This window comes from Lates calcarifer, linkage group LG16_LG22 (assembly GCF_001640805.2).
Source record: "Lates calcarifer isolate ASB-BC8 linkage group LG16_LG22, TLL_Latcal_v3, whole genome shotgun sequence".
In the NCBI taxonomy this organism is placed as follows: domain Eukaryota; kingdom Metazoa; phylum Chordata; class Actinopteri; family Centropomidae; genus Lates; species Lates calcarifer.
Window position 1 is genome coordinate 13253703 of NC_066848.1, and position 18370 is coordinate 13272072.

Consider the following 18370-nt stretch of genomic DNA (forward strand, 5'->3'; position numbering starts at 1 on the left):
ATTCCCTTTCCCTCATGTATCTTTATTTATCTTCCCTTTTTTGCCTTCACTCCACTTACAATCTCCTGTCCTCCCTCATTTCAGTTTTATTACTTGAAAAGATTGAGAATGACGACATCGGGCGGAAGACCTTGAAGATTACAGATTTTGGCCTGGCCAGGGAGTGGCACAAAACCACAAAAATGTCAGCGGCAGGCACCTACTCCTGGATGGCCCCTGAGGTCATTAAGTCATCACTCTTCTCCAAAGGCAGCGATGTCTGGAGGTATGACAAATAACACTCCCACACACATACCCAAGAGTAAAATATCGACTTTTCTCAGTTGTTTGACATTATTCCTCATTGCTTTGTTAAATATTCCTTCCTCGTTCCTTCACTTTCTTTTTGTCTCCATTGCATGTGCGTCATCCACCAGCTATGGTGTCTTGCTGTGGGAGCTGTTAACAGGGGAGGTGCCATACCGAGGGATAGATGGCCTTGCTGTTGCTTACGGCGTGGCAGTAAATAAGTTAACTCTTCCAATCCCCTCCACTTGCCCTGAACCCTTCTCCAAGCTCATGGAAGGTAAATCAGTAGAGGCGGGCATGTAACACCTGCAGGATGTAAGAAAGCATGTCCTAAAATACAGTTTGGTTATTACGGTTTTATTTGTCCTTCATCCCATGACCAAATCCCAGAGTAGTTAAATTCTTTTCTGCCATCACCAAAGTTTGCCTCCAGGCCTGTAAAACCTGAAGTGCTTACTGTTTATACTGATTATATATAGATAATATTATCATGTTGCACATCTTCATTTTATCAGTATAACACTGCAGTACTTTTATTTAAAAAAATGCTAAGTACTTTGTTTGTGGCAGGCATCATTAGTTTTCTGCAGGGTTAAACATAAACGTAACATAGATGAAACAGTACATATACACACTGGTGATTCAGTCTATACATTGTGATGTGTGTGTCCAGAGTGTTGGGACCAGGACCCCCATGTGCGTCCCTCCTTCTCCTGCATCCTGGAACAGCTGTCTGCCATCGAGGAGGCCGTGATGGCCACTATGCCCCAGGACTCCTTTCACAGCATGCAGGACGACTGGCGCGTGGAGATCCAGGCAATGTTTGATGAGCTCAGGACCAGAGAGAAGGTGGGCCAGAGGGATGGGACTCAGAGATACATTCATATAACATACATGTGAAGCCACTGACTTACATTGTACAGTATATGTAGCAGACCTTCTATCCTCCTTGTACTATTCTCTGCTCTTTTAGTTTTTTTAGTGATGATACACGTTGACTAATCTGTTATTAAGATTCAGTCTAACCACGCTGGATCACTTGGGACAGCTTTTAAGGACTAAAAAGTTGAATTGGTTACTTTCAGTGGACAAGCTTAATCGCGCATTTAACAAAACAAGTCATTAATGCTGAGGTGCTTTAGCGTACTTCCCCTTGTTAAGACCTTAATCTGCTTCCTGTATAAATCTCCTGTCACTGGCTTAAAGAAGAGGGAGGTTAATTAGTGTTTGGAGAAACAGCAGGATCAGCACTCAGACCTGGGTCAGTGAATGGTGAACTGAATGACATGGGTACTGAAATCTCCACAGGTGGTAGCTGGTGGTGGTGTTTTAAGAGCTTTAATTTGTGCCTTAGAATTATTATTTTTATTTCTTGCATTATAGATATATGTATTCTGCTTTGTTATGGTTCAACCCATCTTTTGAATGTTTACATTTTTCTTATGTAATTTACAATCATCCAGATTAATCACTTGAACACTCAAGTGACATAATCTACATTAACTCACTTAACAAAACCTCATAAGGTTGCTCAACATGTAAAGCTTTTATAAATCACATATAACCTTGAGCATTAGCTCACGTATTCCCATCGCAAATTTCACAAGATTCCTTGTAGAATTAGCCAGTACATCAGCAGATTTCCTGTTAACATCTCTCAGTAATCTGTGTCTAGGTGGGTGGCTGAAGGGGCTTGACTGTAAAGCAGCTTTATGGAAGTCATCCAGTAAGGATTATTATTCCTCAGCTGAGAGCAATTAAAGAGAAAATAGAGGGAATGAAGACAGAGTAAGCCATGGGAGGAGACAAGACTGTTTAGCTATGTAACACAGCCTGAAACAGCAGGCAGTAATCTACTGAAACCAACTTGTTACAGAAGGAGTTACAGTATCTAATACCCGGCTAACACGCCTGCTTGCCTTATAGATGTCTGTCTGCAAGAGCTTTTCTGTTCTTATACAGGCATTATAAGATGTTTTTCTACCTGTTTGTCTTTCTGTAATGTGTCTCTCCTGACTTAAAAGAGAATAATGTCTAAACCCCAATACCCCAGGCCATCAAAAATCTCTTGGACACCTGAATGATCTTTGTTATGTGGAATACTGTTCATTGAAAGGGCAACTAACTAGTACAAATGCAAAACAGGAAAAAAAGACTGTAAAAGTACATGACCGTTAAATAATAATCCAGAGGTGAAAGAAATACTGTTTGGATCCAGCAGAACCAGGGCTGTCATCTTTTGTTTTTGTTTTTTTTTTTGTCTCATGCACTCTTGCATTGATGTCTACATTATACACAATACAATCCAACTGCCAACAGGTTGACCAGAGATTTTGGTGTGAAGCAGGTAATGTAGTCTCAAGCTGCTAGCTTCAAGCACAAATAATGAGAAAAGGCTTCATACAAAACTTTTTCACATAAGCAATTGTAGTTTCTCAACTGTAAGAGAAAAGGTTTCTTAAGGGTGACCTGAGAAACCCTACCTCACTGTAGCAGAAGATTGTCTGTCATATTGCCTAACCAAGGATTTGTCAAATAGTCAGTTTGCCAATTTAACTGTATACGTCATCTTAATACCTGTTTCCTTTAGGAGTTACGTTCCAGGGAAGAGGAGTTGACACGGGCCGCCCTCCAGCAGAAGTCTCAGGAGGAGCTGCTGAAGCGCCGGGAGCAGCAGCTGGCGGAGCGAGAGATCAACGTGCTGGAGAGAGAGCTCAACATCCTCATTTTCCAGCTCAACAAAGACAAGCCCAACGTGAAGAAGAGGAAGGGAAAATTCAAACGTTCCCGCCTCAAACTGAAGGATGGAAACCGCATTAGCCTGCCCTCAGGTGAGCGTACAGACTGAACCAATGATTGTGTTGGTGGTCTTCTAGCTGGAGTGGTGATAAAAGCTAAACTGTAACTGTGCCCAACCTCAAGATGGAAATTACAGGCAGTTAATAAGAGATGTTCACTGACAAAACAATGTCTAGTGGGTACCCTGCATAAACAAATTGTATTTTCATGCTGCTCTAATTAGCTGCCAGTATTACTACATTGCATTGTGTCAAACATTTAAGGATACATGTAGGTGTGTAATCTCTCAAATGGTAACACTTCTGAGATTGTAACTGTCCTTGATGCCTTTTGCAGACTTCCAGCATAAGATCACCGTGCAGGCATCGCCTTCCATGGACAAGAGACGTAGTCTTCATAGCACCAGCTCCTCTCCTCCCAGCAGTCCCACACTCATCCCTCGGCTTCGAGCCATTCAGCGTAAGTTCAGTTTTTCTTTTTTTTCTTCTTTTTTTTCGCGTGTGTCTGTGTTTTTTTTGGCGTGAGGTTTGATTGTCTCCCCCACCTCTGCATCAGTAAAAATAAAATAATTCTGAAGAAATCACTTCAACTCACAGAGACCGTCATGGGAACTGGGAACATGGGAACAGTGTCATTCACAATGGCAGGAGCTGTGTGAACAAAAGCCCCAGAGCCACAAGCAGTCAGCCAGTTGTTTGAACAGTTTGATAATGTTGTTAGTCACGCACCAACGCCCCTGCAATAACTGGAACAAATTCCTCTTGAGCATTTATGGTAGATCCTGACATTCAGACAGAGGGCAGAGATTGTTGCTCAGAAGCATTTGTTTTGCTTGGCCCTAATGGAGATGATTTATATGGATCAGAATTGTCCAAAATGGCACAAGAAATTTCGCAGGAGACTTTAAATCTGAGGGTGAGGTGCAAAAAATAGCTACCTACATACCTCAACAGCAGCCCAAAAATGTTTTAATGTACTGATATGCTACTTTCTGATCAGTTTTGTTGGCAGTTGGTTAATTGAGCTGGAACAGATGCTTTGACGTTACAGGATTAAATAGATGGTCTTTAAGTGTCCAAGAGGAAGATTTGATTTCACTGCATGTATATATTCCACACAGTAATATGAAATATACACTTTATTAAAGATTGTGGAACAGAGTTTTTAACAGCCATAAGATTCTCTTTAAGTAGACAAAGTTTTATTGTCACAGGAAATACTGGGAAAAGTTTGTTTTCACAGCCTCTTCTATGAGAAACATACAGACACATGCAATGCACAAATTACACCTGTGGGCATAGACACATATACATGTATACATTCATGCCCGTACATATAACATACATACCTGTTTTATTTATATGGCCCTGAATCCAAAAGCACAAATTTGCCTCAAGGAAAACCTGAGACATATGTTTACAGACATATGCACCTATACATACAATGATTAACAAGGTGTTTCATTTAGGGATGCTGTAGCAGAAGTAGTAAAGCTCTTACACAAGTAGACTTCACAGCAGGTTACAAGCTAGGAGCATTTTAACTGCAACACCCCTGTCATAATTCTCATGTTGATAAGAGGTAACATGTATGTTTCCCTCCTCAGTGACGTCCTATATGCCGAAGGACAGGTTGTTTGTTTACCAACAGGATGTTGATCTGACCAGTGAGCTCACAGCCTGCTCTGAGCTCAGGAGGAAAGGCAAGCTATTGGCTGCCCACGTGCAGCGTGGGTGTGGACTCTGTGGCTAACAGCACTGAGCGCTGAATGTGGTGTTTGGTTAACTTTGACAGTTGAACGGGTTTGATGCTTAACACCTTGTCATTACTGGGAACTCTACGTGTTGACTGGGTTTCCTGACGTGTGAATTGTAACAAGACTTGTGGTGTTTGTTGCTGCTTAAAATTGTTTAACAGGTACTCTACTTACCCTGAACTGAGAAGAGACAATGATGAGGTTTATGCCACAGACTTGGGCCAGTCATCCTATATTATTTGGCTTGAATTAAATAATTGGTGCCTTTAAAAATATACTGGTAATGTTGTTAATGAACATTTTCCTAATTCTAGCAATTTTGGCCCTAGTCTGTTGCTCTGATATGTTTGGTGGACCCTGCCTTCCCTCACATCTTGATAACAATTTCGCAATGACTAACCCACATGTATAAGAAGCTTTTATAAAAACAGCCTTTTTTTGATTTTTGGCTTCTGCTTTTTGGGGCTTTTGGTTTTACATGTGCAGAAATGAATACACATAGGTGATATTTTCTAGTATGAAAAAGTGAAATAGTCACACTGGGTCTTCCCAAATCAGACTTAGGTATTAAAACAGCTAAATGTGTATATCCATCCAGTGTAGAATGGCCCTAAAATCCTGCACAGTTGGAGATAATAGCTTACCGTTCTAGAGAAAGACCATTACTGAGATTGTACAGATGGCATAATATCTTTAATAATCTTATTAACATGTCTGCAGCAGGTTCCCTGCCAGCTCTGCTACAGTTGCTTGAGTCTGTATTAACATTTCTGGTCCCTGTATTAACAGTTACCCAAGATGAGAGCAACCGAACATGGGGCCGCAGCACCCTCTTCAGGCCAGAGGAGTTTGATGATGTGAAAAAGGGAATCAAGAAGAAAGGAAGAACCTGGGGCCCCAGTTCAGTACAGAGCAAAGAAAGGCCTGCTGCTGCTGAGAGGTAGAGTGTATATATATAGTCTATATATATACTATACCTCATGTTTAGGTGTTATTTTTGACTCACCTGTTTTATACAGTAATATACAACATATGAAAAGTTTATTACAAAAAGTTTTTAATATTTTATCCTACAAGTGAAAATACTATCAATGCTGCTTCATTGCATTTAGTTCATTTCCATTACAGTTGCCTATTGCATCACTCCCAACTTCTCTCTTCTTTCACACATGTGGTACCACAACAACCACAAGACAGTGTTGCTGTTGAAACCAGCAAACCTCAAACCTCACAACTTAACAACATCCACTCAAACCTTAACCATCACAATCAGATGCCTTACCCTTCTTGTCTGTGTCCTCTGTACCTGTGCACAGAGTGCGACCTCTGTCAGACGGCAGTAACCCCTGGTCCACCAGCCTGATGAAGCCACAGAGGTCTGTCCCTCTCGCTGCCCTGTTTGCCGATCAAGGTGAGCTGGAAATCCATTGTGATGCTGTATGTTTCAAAATTTGAATTCATTGTGTTTTGCTCAGCAGTTGACATTTTGTCTAAAGTGATTAATAATTTGTTTTTCTGAATAGGTTTTTATGTCTTTGTTTTCTGAGTGCTTGTTACTTGTAAGAAGCACTCAAAATGCAATCAAGTCATTTATTGTAATGTAACCGGTGATGCTTGAATATAGGGAAGGAATTAGTCATTTGTTTGTAATTTCTATTTCTGTGTTTTCAGCGGGGGCAGGTAAAGACGAGGCATTTGCCCAGGAATGTCCCGACAGCAGCTCCAAACCAAAGCAGCTCAAGTTCCCCAACCAGGTGTACATCGATCTACCTCTGTGGAGGGACGACCAGCAGCCTCAGAGCCCCGGTGGGCATTGTGGGCCGGGAGATTCCGGGGTCGGAGGAACAGCTGGTCAGGGTGGCCCACAAGAGAACCCAGACGACCCCTACACCACCACATCCACCTCGTCCACTTCCACCACCCCGCAGCTCACCCCCACCAACAGCCTGAAGCGAACGTCAGCTCGCCGCAAGACTGACTCTGTGCTGTACGGCTGCGGCTCGTTGCTGGCTTCAGTCGTGCTCGGCTACGACATCAGGGAGGCGCTCAGAAACTCAGCCCCCGGCGAAGACTGCGAGCCCCAGCGCGAGGAGAAAGAGAAAAAGAAGAAGGAGGGCCTGTTTCAGCGCGCAACCCGGTTCCGACGCAGCACGTCACCGCCGAGCGGGCGCTCCCGCAAAGACGAGGCCTCATCAAACCACGCTTCCACCCAACCTGTCAATCTCATCTCCATGTCAGCCATTATGGAATGCAACTCCACCAAGTGTCTCTTACAGTCTGAGGCAGAGGTGTCTGAGTCCTAGCCCTGGCAAAGTTGAGCGTGTGGTTGTCAATCATCATACAGAGCCATACAGACCAGGCCCGGCAGCATCCACAGAAGGCCAGAGTAACAGGACTGCAGCTAAAACACAGACACCAGTGCAAACCCAAAGCCAGCCACCAGAGCAGAGCAACCATAATACAGGGACACGACTACGCAGAAAGAAGTACACCACCAACCACAACAGTGAGTAATACACAACAGGGTCAGGGAGTAAGTACACGTGTACAGTGTGCTAAAGTGCTAAATGTATCTCTGTCTGTTTCCAGCCAACGGCCCTCCCACTCTGCCTCCTCCAGCCCCACAGAAGAAGCAGGAGAAAGAAAAGGACGGAGCATCAGAGAAGCCCTCCGGCGGGGAGGCCTTCTCCAGACCGCGGCCCGTGTCTTTCCGGGCCAAGCCCCACGCATGGGCCCTGCTGCGAGGACGCAACAAGAGCTACTCACTGGGCCACTACTCTGGAGAGAAGACGGCACAAAACCTAAACATGGTGCTGTCGTCAGAGGTGGGCTGCTCCCTGCTGGACATGGACACAGAAGGCCAGAAACGAGACTGCACTGTGCCGCTCTGCCGCATTCAGAGTTCTCCGGCACGGCCTTCTGTGTTTGAGCTGGAGAAAGAGTTCCTCTCTTAGGAGCCTTAACAATTCATCTGCTGTGGTCATAGTTATTCCATACAATCTAGAGCTTTCCAGAACATACAGACAGAATTTTTTGGCCTAGAACTCCTGGAGGGTTTAGAACCAGGCTGCCTTTTTAAAAAAAAGTTCTATAATATAGAACCCAGCTTCATCTTAGTTCTAGAACATAGTCATGTCAGTGTTCTAGAGCATAACCAAGTCTGAGAATTCTAGAAGACATCTGTATCACGGGAGTTCTAGAATGTGCACCTTTATCTCAGTTTGAGGATGGTCTTACTACGTGCGAGGCCTTACACACTGCCGTGTCTCATTCTAGAACACACATACACATAATTCTAAAACCTGAGCAGAACATTCAAGAGCTGGATCAGCAGCTCTTCCTCTGATCCCTCGGTGCTCAACTGCCACCCGTGTTCACTCGTGTCTCTATCTCTCTCTGTCTCTCTCCCTTTGTCACCCTCTTCCTTTCTCATTCTGTCGGTGCAGCTAAACGTTGACCGCTGCTGCAGCTTTCGCAACACAATACCCTCACCTTTTTATTTATATATATATTTTTATAGGTAATTTAATATGAAAAGACTTGACCTTACCTTAGCAACCAGCAGGACATACATTCCATGTCAGTTTCGAAGTTGTGCGATCACGCTTTTAGATTTTTTTTGACTTGAGAATCATGCATGCATGTAAGCTTAAAATGTTGAACAAAAAAAAAATCATTATGCCTTGTTTGTAAATATTTCTTTTTATCCATTATCAGCCTAATGCTGGCAGATGTTTTGTATCGTATATATATGCTGTTTTATGACTGTTTTAAAAGTCAGCGTTGCTGCAGTACAGTTTGTGCTTAAGGGACAGGTTACATACTGGATCGGAGGTATGTTTCCTCCCAGAATGCCCTGAAGATTTTAGAGATGCAGGTAGAAAAACACTGAAAGTCTTACAAAGCAGACTTGGAATCTTTTCACTTAAAACTCGGGATGATTTGACTGTTGCTATCATGTGTTGCTAATATGGATTTTTCTAAGAGTATTTATAGAAAAGTTTTTTTGGTTAATATTAAGTATACACAGCACACTGCAGCAGAGTGTTCGCCATGAATGTTTGTGTCAGAAAAACCTGCCCGCAAATCACTGAATTTATAATCTAATCCCCTTGATGACAGCTGATTGGCTGGACCTGAAGTTGTGGACAGATTACCACACAGCCCAGGAGTGGCCACATGGGAGAATTTTTATTTTAAGATGCTGTGGAGAATTACACAAAATGGCTATACCTGTACCATAAACCAGATTCACCCTGTGCCTTTAAATACAAAAGGATAATTATGTCTAATTAATGTCCTTATTCCGTATTATCATGTGCACACTATTTTATAATTTATGCAAAGAAGTTCGTTTTTCTTCTCAGCTTAACTTTGACTTGATTACTCAGCTTGTACAATTTCACCACATCGCTGTCATTCATTCAATAGACCTAAGTGCACTGTTAACATTTAATTTCTGTTTGTTCACTTTTTGAGTAACATATTAAGCATTAACAACCCACGTAGCTAAATTTCTTATCAAGCTCAGGAAGGTCTGGAAACATGTGAGTTCAGACTTTGACTAAAGACGGTGAAGACACAGTTTGCCTTTCATTATTATACTGTAAACTTAAAGCCAGTTTATTTGGCTTCCTCAAGATTAATAAAGGGCTCATGACACGTTCAGGACCTCTGTAAATTTGATGTTATAGAGGTCTCTCTATGCAGGATATATACCATGGTCACTCCTGGGCTTCTTCTCCAAAACCAACAAAATAACTTAACACCCATTCTTAAATGTTAACTGATGATTATATTCCTCCAGTTTTTTATCGCTGTTTTACTTCTGTCTGTTTTTGAGAGTTCATTAGAAAATGTGTCCCACTTTTGAAGGACAAAACAAGGGCTCATTTATAATAAGAATGGTGTAAATATAATTGTGATTCCTGATGTGTGTATCACTGTGGCATCTTATGATGATGTAGAATGTGAAGTATCCCATGTTCTGTACTTTGTGACCGCTGACTTTCAAACCAGGTCCAACACTGTAAAGGCCTTGCTAATCTAATCATCAAGCTGTTAAAGGTGCAGTTTACAAACCACTGGATTTACCCATTTTTTAAAAAAGAATTAAGGGTATCTGTAAATACCACAATGCACTGGTACTGTACATTCCCCTTAAAATAATGTATTTTACTTTGAAGCTGAAGTCTGCAGTTGGGGGTTTTGTCTGTTACGGTTAAAGATGACTCGACATACCCAAATAAACATTCCACTGTTTTTGACAAACTGCAGCGATAATATCTGTGAAACCAGTCTATCGATATGGTGCATTCAGGCTTCTGGCTATGGGACCAAATTCACCTCTACCAGCACTAAGGCCTCTCTGTCTTCAGGACCAAAACCACTAAATGAACTAGCTGCTAGTGAGGAGTTCTTGCAAAGAAAAGTGCTCCGTATGAAAACTTCACACACAACCTCAGAGGCGCGGTGCAGAGCTATTGCTGAAAGACCCCCGTCACCTTCTGATCAAATAACAAGACTTCCTTTAAATCACTGAACACTTCTGTCACACTGAATGTGTCAGATTTAGCTTTGAGTACATCTGTTTCAGTGAACCTTTTTTTTTTTTTTGTTATCATTACAGTATTGGCTCTTTCACGCCTGATTGATCAAGAGTATCAAGTTTGTCAACATTTTGAATAAAGTCTACATCAAGACTAACATTGCCTTTTTGTTTTCCTTTTTTAGGCTAAAAGGACCACAAGTATTTGCTTCTGTTTTTATGAGGGAGGAAGGATTCAGATCAAGTCAAGTAGCAATACCACAAGGTAAAAATACTCCATTACAAGTTACTTATTAAAAAATCGTACAAGCTGCATTGCATTATGTTGACAGGTGTTCCTATTATTTTGTCCACCCTATTCAAATCAGTTAGGCATGGCTAAACAACAGACTCTCCTCTTAATATAATGCAATACAGTTCAGCAGCAACAAAAATGAGCATTATAACCTTGATGGATGTAGTAGAACTGCAATTGGAACTAATGGCCTGAGTGCCACAGACAGGATAGGGAAGTCAAATAGTGCTGAGATATATTGTTGATCATCCTTTTGTGCCATTTGTTGACAATAAAACAAAAAGTTTCCTACAACTAAAAAAAGTTCATCTAAATCCATGAGAGAAAGAATTGAGCAGTGCAAACAGTGTCTGTGGCTTTTATTTGTGACGAGGCACATGCAGCAAGAACCGCTTCTTCACAGTAATGCTAATTCAATTTTAAGAAAAGCTCTGTGATAAAAGCTAACTAAAAGATTACATTCATTGATCCTCGTGGGCTGATCTGGATATAAACCAGCTTTGGCTGCACTGGTCAGTTGAGTGTTGAGGTAACTTCTGCAAACTATTAAAATAGATCAGTTTTGGTCCTAAACTGAGTAAATTATCTGTACTATTATTATTATTATTATGTTTAAATAGATAAACTTTATTGGTACCCAGGGGGAAGATCAAAAGCAGCAGTAAGCAGCAGCAAGCCTAAACTTTAGGCTTAAATATCATTTAGCTTTAATGCAACAATATAGCCAATTATTGTGATAATCCTAGTAAGCTGTTTCAAATGTAGATAGAAAAGTAAAGACCAAAATAAAATAAGATTTCTACATAACCTTTGACAAAGCTATTAATTTAACTTAAAAAAAAAAAAAAAAGAAAAGTGAAACAGTGCAGTTACAGTGTCCTGGAGGCTGAAATTATTCAAGTCAAATGTTCAGTTCAAAGTGAGAGTTAAACCTACACAGTTCAAACCACCTGTCAGATCCTTAATGCTTTGAGTAATAAAGTGCATCACTTTTATTGGCACGGATTTTTGTGGCTGCAGCCGTCGAGGTAGCGATGGATAATGAAAACTGATGGATGACAGGTCCACTCATTTAGTGTATCATGTTGGTAGAGTTTGTCTACAGCAAGGGGGTGGGGGTGGGGGTGGGGACGGGGACAATGGAGAGAAAGACGAAAAAGATTAATGAGCTGCACAAAGGAATGAGTGTTACGTTATCGCTGTTCTATGCATCCGTACGTGCAGATCTAAAAATAGTGAAAAGGGTGGGGTGAGCAGAGGTAATTATAGTCATTGTGGAGAAACTCTCCTGCTAAGATTTCTCCTGCAGGAGTTTCATTTTCCCTCCCTCTTTCTGTCCAACTGCCTCGGGCGATTGTTATGCGACAGCTGATACTTGACTTCTCATTTGGTAATCTTTTGTTACAAAGGAGAGGTTACCTTTCACTCACTAACGATACTGTGCGATGCACAATCACACAAAACAGCCACTTGTAACATTTTCTCACGGATGAAGTGACTTTTTTTTTTCTTTTTTAACTGCAGCGGGATTCTGTTGTTTTAATAAAAGCTGCACAATTAAAAGACTTTGGTGTCAGTAATATGCACTGAACTAGAGAGAACAACAGAGGAGAGGCAGCTTCAGGAGACATATTTCAGTTGTTATGATGCAGATATGTCTGTGTGTGTGTGTGTGTGTGTGTGTGTGTGTGTGTGTGTCAACATACCTGTGTGTGATCAGAGCATAGTAGCACATTTCAGAGAGCTACGAGCGCTGCTCTTGGCCTGCAAGGTTATCACGGTCTGGGCTTGGAAGCAGTAATTTGCCTTGTGCTTAAGCTCCTTGAGAGTCAGCTTGTTAGAACAACAGTCCATCTCAAACACCTCCTGAAGAGGACAGAATAAGACAGGATGATGCACAGTCGAACATGTGAAACAGTCTTTACGTAACATAACAAGCCTTTTTATGTGTTTTTTTTTTTTTAAATTGTTCTTGTTCCTCTTTTTTTGTTGTTGTTACTGTTCTTATTTTTGTTGTTCTTCTTCTGCTCTTCCTCTTCCCCTTCCTTCCTCTCCTTCTTCGTGTTCTTCTTCCTCTTCTACTGCGTAATGGTAATAGTAGTAGTTCTTTTGTCACACTGTATCTACACACTGTGTGACTGTTGAATTCTTTTTGTTCCAGGCTTCAGGAAAAATCCACATATACTAAGTGCTGACACAGTTAATCGATTAGTCGATTGACAGAAAATTAATCGTCAACACTTTAAATAATCAATTAATGGTTTAAATCATTTGTTGAGCAAAAACACCAATCACCCTCCTTCTCCCAGCCTCTCCTATGTGAGGATTTTCTTATGTTTTCTTCTGTTCAATAAGTTTGGGACAGCTGATCAGAATAGGAAAACATCACCTTTTCTGACATTTTTGACACCTAAAATTAGACGATTGGATAAAAAATCTGAAAATAATTGCTAGTTGTTAATTTAATTTTTTTTTTTTTTTAGATGATTTAATTCTAACTATCTGGAAAATAAGAATGTTGCTTAAAGAAAAGCTCAAATTAAAGCAAAGTAAATTAAAGCAAAGTAAATATTCATTTTATATTTGAAACTTGAGTCTTATTTGCCTGTTGCATGTTCAGCTGACCTGCTGTGCACTGATACTGTCTCTCTGGTTACACTGGCAATTATTTGGAACTAATTCATTGTAAGTGCACAGACCTTACATTGTTTTCCATGTTATTAGCAGATTAAAGATTCTACGATTATTGGATTATTGCCATATTGCAGTTGTCTGTCACAAAGTCATATATTCAATATGTGTATGACCATGTGCAGTATGAACGTTGTTAGAAATTATTTGTGTGTATGCGTGTGCATGTGTATACCTCCTCTCCACTGGTGGGTATGAGGTAGATGTTGTAGTGCATACTGCTGGGCATCTTCCGGACCAGCAGTCGGGGGGGCTTCACACGGACCACAATCCCTTGCTCTGTGACATTCAGCCTCAGTGCAGGGGGACTGATTTTGGCTGCAGATAGTACAAGAAGAAAGCAGGAAGCAGATGTGATTATTTTGTAGCTGCTTTTGTTTTTAATCAAATTAAAACAAAGGAAGATGAGCACTTCCTAACTTAAAAAGTGGATTTAATGTTATGCTACTCTTTAACCTTGAGTTTAGTTTTTAATGTTACTCCTCCTTGAGTCAAATATTTGAGTGCTTTTCCACTCCTTGGAGAATAAAGATTTAGTTTCATAGTGTCTGTTTCAGGTTGTGTATTCTTCTGTGTGTTGTTGTTGCATCAGTTTGGGGAAGCATGAAGACAAAGATAAGAAGATGCAAATGACTACAAGGAGCAGTAGCAGTAGAAGCAGTAAGGAGGAGGAGGAAGAGGAGGAGGAGGAGGAGGTGGTGGTGTGTAAACACTCACTGTCCCAGCGGGGGCTGAATCTGGGGGAAAGGGCCCAGGCTGATTTGCTGGAGGGCAGAGAGGAAGCATGCACTCTGGCATAGTACCACTCTCTGAGGTCAGAGGTCACGGCACTGAGGTCACACTGATGATTCTGGATCCCCTGACAGCCGTCCACATCCAACCACTGAGGCTCACCATAACTGAGGACAAACAGAGAGAGCATGGGTGTTAAATCAAGATGTCAGCAGGCGATTGTTTATTTCATTCTGGATTACATGGATTATTACTTATTTTAAGTAAAAGTAACAATACCACAGTGTAGAAATACTGTGTTACTGTATGTGTAAAAGTCCTGCACTGACAGTGATCTTTTAATATACCTAATGTCCTAAAAGTTAAACTACTCTTTATGAAAAATAGCCATTTTAAGAATTATATATATTATTTTACTATAATTATTGATGAGATTATGTGCACACCACCTTAGTGTTGCAGCTAGACTTATTCTAATGATGTTTATACTGCTGTTTTTGATCTTCCCCCTGGGTACCGATAAAGTTTATTTATCTAAACATAATAATAATACAGATAATTCATGCATCTGTATCACTAATCTGAATCTGCAGAGAATTTTTAACTACAGCTGTCAAATAAATGTAGTGAAGTACAATATTTGCATAGTATAAAGTAGCAGAAAAAAGTACCCTTAAATTGTAATTGTGTATGGTAGTTTAGTGAATGCACTTAGTTTCTTTCCAACACTGCTTATGGGTGATCTCCACTACAAGACTCTTATTAACAGGTACCAGTCTTTAGTTCAAAATTCAAGGATTTTCTTTGGAAGAGACTAAATTTGGAATACAGATTTTTGCAGAGATAACATGGTGGAAACAAGAAAAGTCTATGACTTTTCTTGTTTCATGATGAACGCTGACACTTTCTTCTTCTGTTTAATATATTATCTTTGAATGAGAGAATATTGTAAACAACTCAAATCTCTAAAGAAACTCACCAGAAAAGAAAAAACAAAACAGAGTGAGTGCAGTGGTGGAGAGTAACTAAGTACATTAATTGAAAAGCTGTATATTTAAATATATAACAACACTATTGTATATAAAGTGGTGAAAGTTAGTTCCACCTCAACCTGCTACAATAGTAAAACACTACTTACATACAGATATATCAGTAATTATAACATCATAGTACAATATATGGTGTAGTAAGGTGACACTGACAGGAGCCATTCTGCTGCTTAGTGCTTGAAAACTTTTTAGTTGTAATAATTCATTTCCACAGTATGGCATTGCTACTTTTTTTCCAAGTATAATGTATAGTACAATAAGTATAATTAGTATAGTATGTGCATGTAATGTCTCACATCTTCCACTGGACGTAGTACTGCAGTGAGTTGTTGTTGGGGGGTGCAGTCCAGCGCAGGATGTTTTTATAGTCCACAGAGTCAAACCTCACCTGGGCAGGTGGAGCAAGCACCACGGGATCTAAAGAGGTTAATGATAACATACTGTGGTGGTTTACAGTAGATAAGAGCATCAGTTGAATTCATGAAGGAGGTAGTGAAATTCCATTAGTGTTCACTGTACAGGAGCTCCCAAGTAAAGAGCAAGAACTACTGAACTCATTAAAAATGCAAGGGAAAAGTGCTTTAGCGCCACCACACTGAAAAAATAATGAATGCACACAACCCTGGATTTATCCTATAAATATATACACACAACAGGATAACAACAGTGTACCTAGTAATGGCCAGTCACAACTTATTCGGGATTCCTTTGCACATCCATATGTAAACATAAAAGTAGTTCCTCAGAACACATTACACACTCTCGTTACTCTCTGTATTTTTATTTCTCACGTCATTCTTTAGGCTAAAAGTAGGTGAAATGTCTTCTTTGTTCTTAGCTTAGAAACAGAAATAGAAATATATCAGATGTTACCTTGTGCTGTGACACAGGCGGCCAGGTTTCCCAGCAACACGGCTCCGAGCAGCAGACAGGTCATGGTGTTGATGCTATGCGCACACACATACACGCACACACGCCGAGCCACACTCCACTGATGCTGACAGCAAAACTGTCACCTTTAACATGCCTTCAACTTCCCCCTTTTGAAATTCCATTGTGCATACATCATTTACGACATTTTCTGACATAACGAGGACACTGAGGCAATATTACATAGCTCAACAAAGTCATTATACATTTTCTTTACAGAAGTACATTTTGTGCAATTTATGCGTGACGGGTCCCATGACAACATATGGATCACTTTACCAATGTTCCAGCCTTATCTGTGCTATCACATTGTATGTCTATATACAACTTCCGACCCATCATGTTGTTTGCAAACCTCAAACGCCTAATGATACATTTCCTTGACTGAATAGTAACAATAAAGACTCCACATTCCTGCAACAGTCTTGAGCCTTTTTCTGGTCTTGAGGCTGACTGAGTCTTTGTTCCTGCTTCTGATAGGTGCAATGGTATAAAGACGCTGCAGACACGCAACACAATGTCATACATTAAAAAAATTATTTTAAAAAATAGCAAGGAAAAATGTGACTATTAATTGCTCAAAAGCTGAAAAAATGCATGAACTCTTTCCTTTAGTTCTATTAATAGAACATTATCTAGAAACAGAACTGCAGTTTTTTGCTTTTCATACATGTTTCTAATTAGTTTCTGTGTTGTGCAATTGGGGGGAAAAACCAGTTAAACTTTGCCTAAATTGGCAGTTTTTTGATACAAAAACCAAGCTTTCCTGATACACTGGCAGTAAACCTAAAACCAAGATCAGTCAATTCATCCTTTATTCTAATTCATATTTGACTGATGTGTTTACTTGATGAGCATAACTTGTTTTTTTCCTGAACACAAAGCAAAGGCTTAAAGGCATGAGTATATCATTTTAACAAGCCTTTTCACAGCATAAAGTTTGACTTGTCACGGAGGGAAAAGCGCAAGTCTTAATGTTGGCTCTATTCTAGTTTCCCGGTGAGCCACACCATATGATGGTCAATCAGTATGCACAAAACCAGGAAACTGAACCTGAAATTTGTATAATTTACACCTGTGTTACTCCTGCTGTGACTTGTCAAAATGTCAAAAGGGCCTATTATTACATTCTTCAAATGAAGCCCTGTGAGTTCTGCAAGGATGTATTCCCATTAAAGGCTCTCGTTCTCAGAAATTGAGAATTACTGTCATGTCCTGCTTCAGGTTGACACAGTTACAGGTATTTGTTACCGGAACAAGTGATAACTATCTGCTCCCCAAATGATTTACTGGAAACAGTAAATACAGTAAATACAGTTGATGGGAAAAGTGTTGCGTAATAAATGTTTCTTCTCAATGCCAGTGCAACAACTACCTGTTAAGAGAAAAAAAGAGGAGGGGAAACATCATTATCTACTTCTTTTTGTGCACTTCATACTCAGTACTTGTAATAACTAAAGGCAGTGGATAATTTTTAAAATAGCTACTAAATAAATGAACTGGATTACAATAGATAGTGAAGTATAAAGGATAAGAGGTGGAAAAAAAGCTTAAAAAGAGGCTAGTAGATAATAGATAAATGGAAAGCTAAAAGTAAAGGATAAAGAGTAGCAATCCTTAGCTAAAAGAAATCAAATAGCAATGAACAATGGTTGAAAAAAAGTTAGTTACAAATAATGGAAATCGGTGAAATAGCCAGAAGTAATGGATAAATGGTTAAAAGAGATTAAATTAGGCTAAATGGATACATTAGCTAAAAGTAACTGACAAATGTTTGAAAAAGCTAAATGTAATGGGACAGATGATTGAAATAGCTGAAAATGGTTGAGCTAAAGATAGTGGATAAAAAATAGTCAAAGACAAAAGTAACAGATAAATGTACTGTATAACTAGTTAAAACAGCTAGCTAAAAGTTAAGAGGAGTTAGTTTAGTTGGGCTGGGATAAATGTTTGAAACAGTAAGATAAAAGTTGTGGGTAAGTGATTGAAATAGCTAAAAACTATGGATAAATAGTGAAAAGCTAAAAGCAGCCTAGTGCTAAGATGTGGATAAAATGGTTGGCTATATGGTGGATAAATGTGTGAAAGTAATGGACAAAAAAAAAAAAAATAAAAAAAAAAAAAAATCCATAATGGAAAAATAGTGAAAATGTTACAGGTAATGGATAAAATTGTTAGTTAGAAGTAGTCGATAAATGTTTAAAAATATCTGGCTAAAATAAATTAATAAAAGTAATGACTTAACATTGACAGTTAAACTGTATGAAACATGTAGAGAGGTA

General features: G+C 39.8%; 2 protein-coding genes across 2 annotated transcripts in view; one reads left to right on the forward strand and one right to left on the reverse strand.

The window, feature by feature from the left end:
- The window catches only part of map3k21 (mitogen-activated protein kinase kinase kinase 21), a 25185-nt gene extending 13644 nt beyond the window's left edge, over window positions 1–11541 (forward strand). Inside the window, 10 exon segments of the mRNA XM_018696940.2 lie at window positions 85–265; window positions 417–565; window positions 962–1137; window positions 2879–3119; window positions 3424–3546; window positions 5633–5783; window positions 6160–6254; window positions 6515–7143; window positions 7145–7349; window positions 7433–11541. Coding sequence (XP_018552456.1) covers window positions 85–265; window positions 417–565; window positions 962–1137; window positions 2879–3119; window positions 3424–3546; window positions 5633–5783; window positions 6160–6254; window positions 6515–7143; window positions 7145–7349; window positions 7433–7797 — 2315 coding nt within the window. The 3' untranslated portion in view covers window positions 7798–11541.
- Window positions 11029–18169, reverse strand: il22ra2 (interleukin 22 receptor, alpha 2). The gene is made up of 6 exons (XM_018696941.2): window positions 16032–18169; window positions 15455–15575; window positions 14095–14276; window positions 13553–13695; window positions 12393–12552; window positions 11029–11785 (listed from the first exon to the last, which is right to left on the reverse strand). The coding sequence occupies exons 1-5, from the start codon at window positions 16093–16095 to the stop codon at window positions 12403–12405; spliced, it is 660 nt and encodes a 219-aa protein (XP_018552457.1). The 5' UTR covers window positions 16096–18169; the 3' UTR covers window positions 11029–11785; window positions 12393–12402.
- Between the last annotated feature and the right edge of the window lie 201 nt (window positions 18170–18370).

Bases quoted from the DNA above. Each gene is read 5' to 3' on its own strand.
- il22ra2 (XM_018696941.2), bottom strand. From the start codon at position 16,095: ATGACCTGTCTGCTGCTCGGAGCCGTGTTGCTGGGAAACCTGGCCGCC. The intron at 13,696-14,094 runs GTGAGTGTTTAC...TACTATCTGCAG, and splicing joins ATTCAGCCCCCGCTGGGACA to CCAAAATCAGTCCCCCTGCA. The intron at 12,553-13,552 runs GTATACACATGC...TGTCCTCTTCAG, and splicing joins TACCCACCAGTGGAGAGGAG to GAGGTGTTTGAGATGGACTG.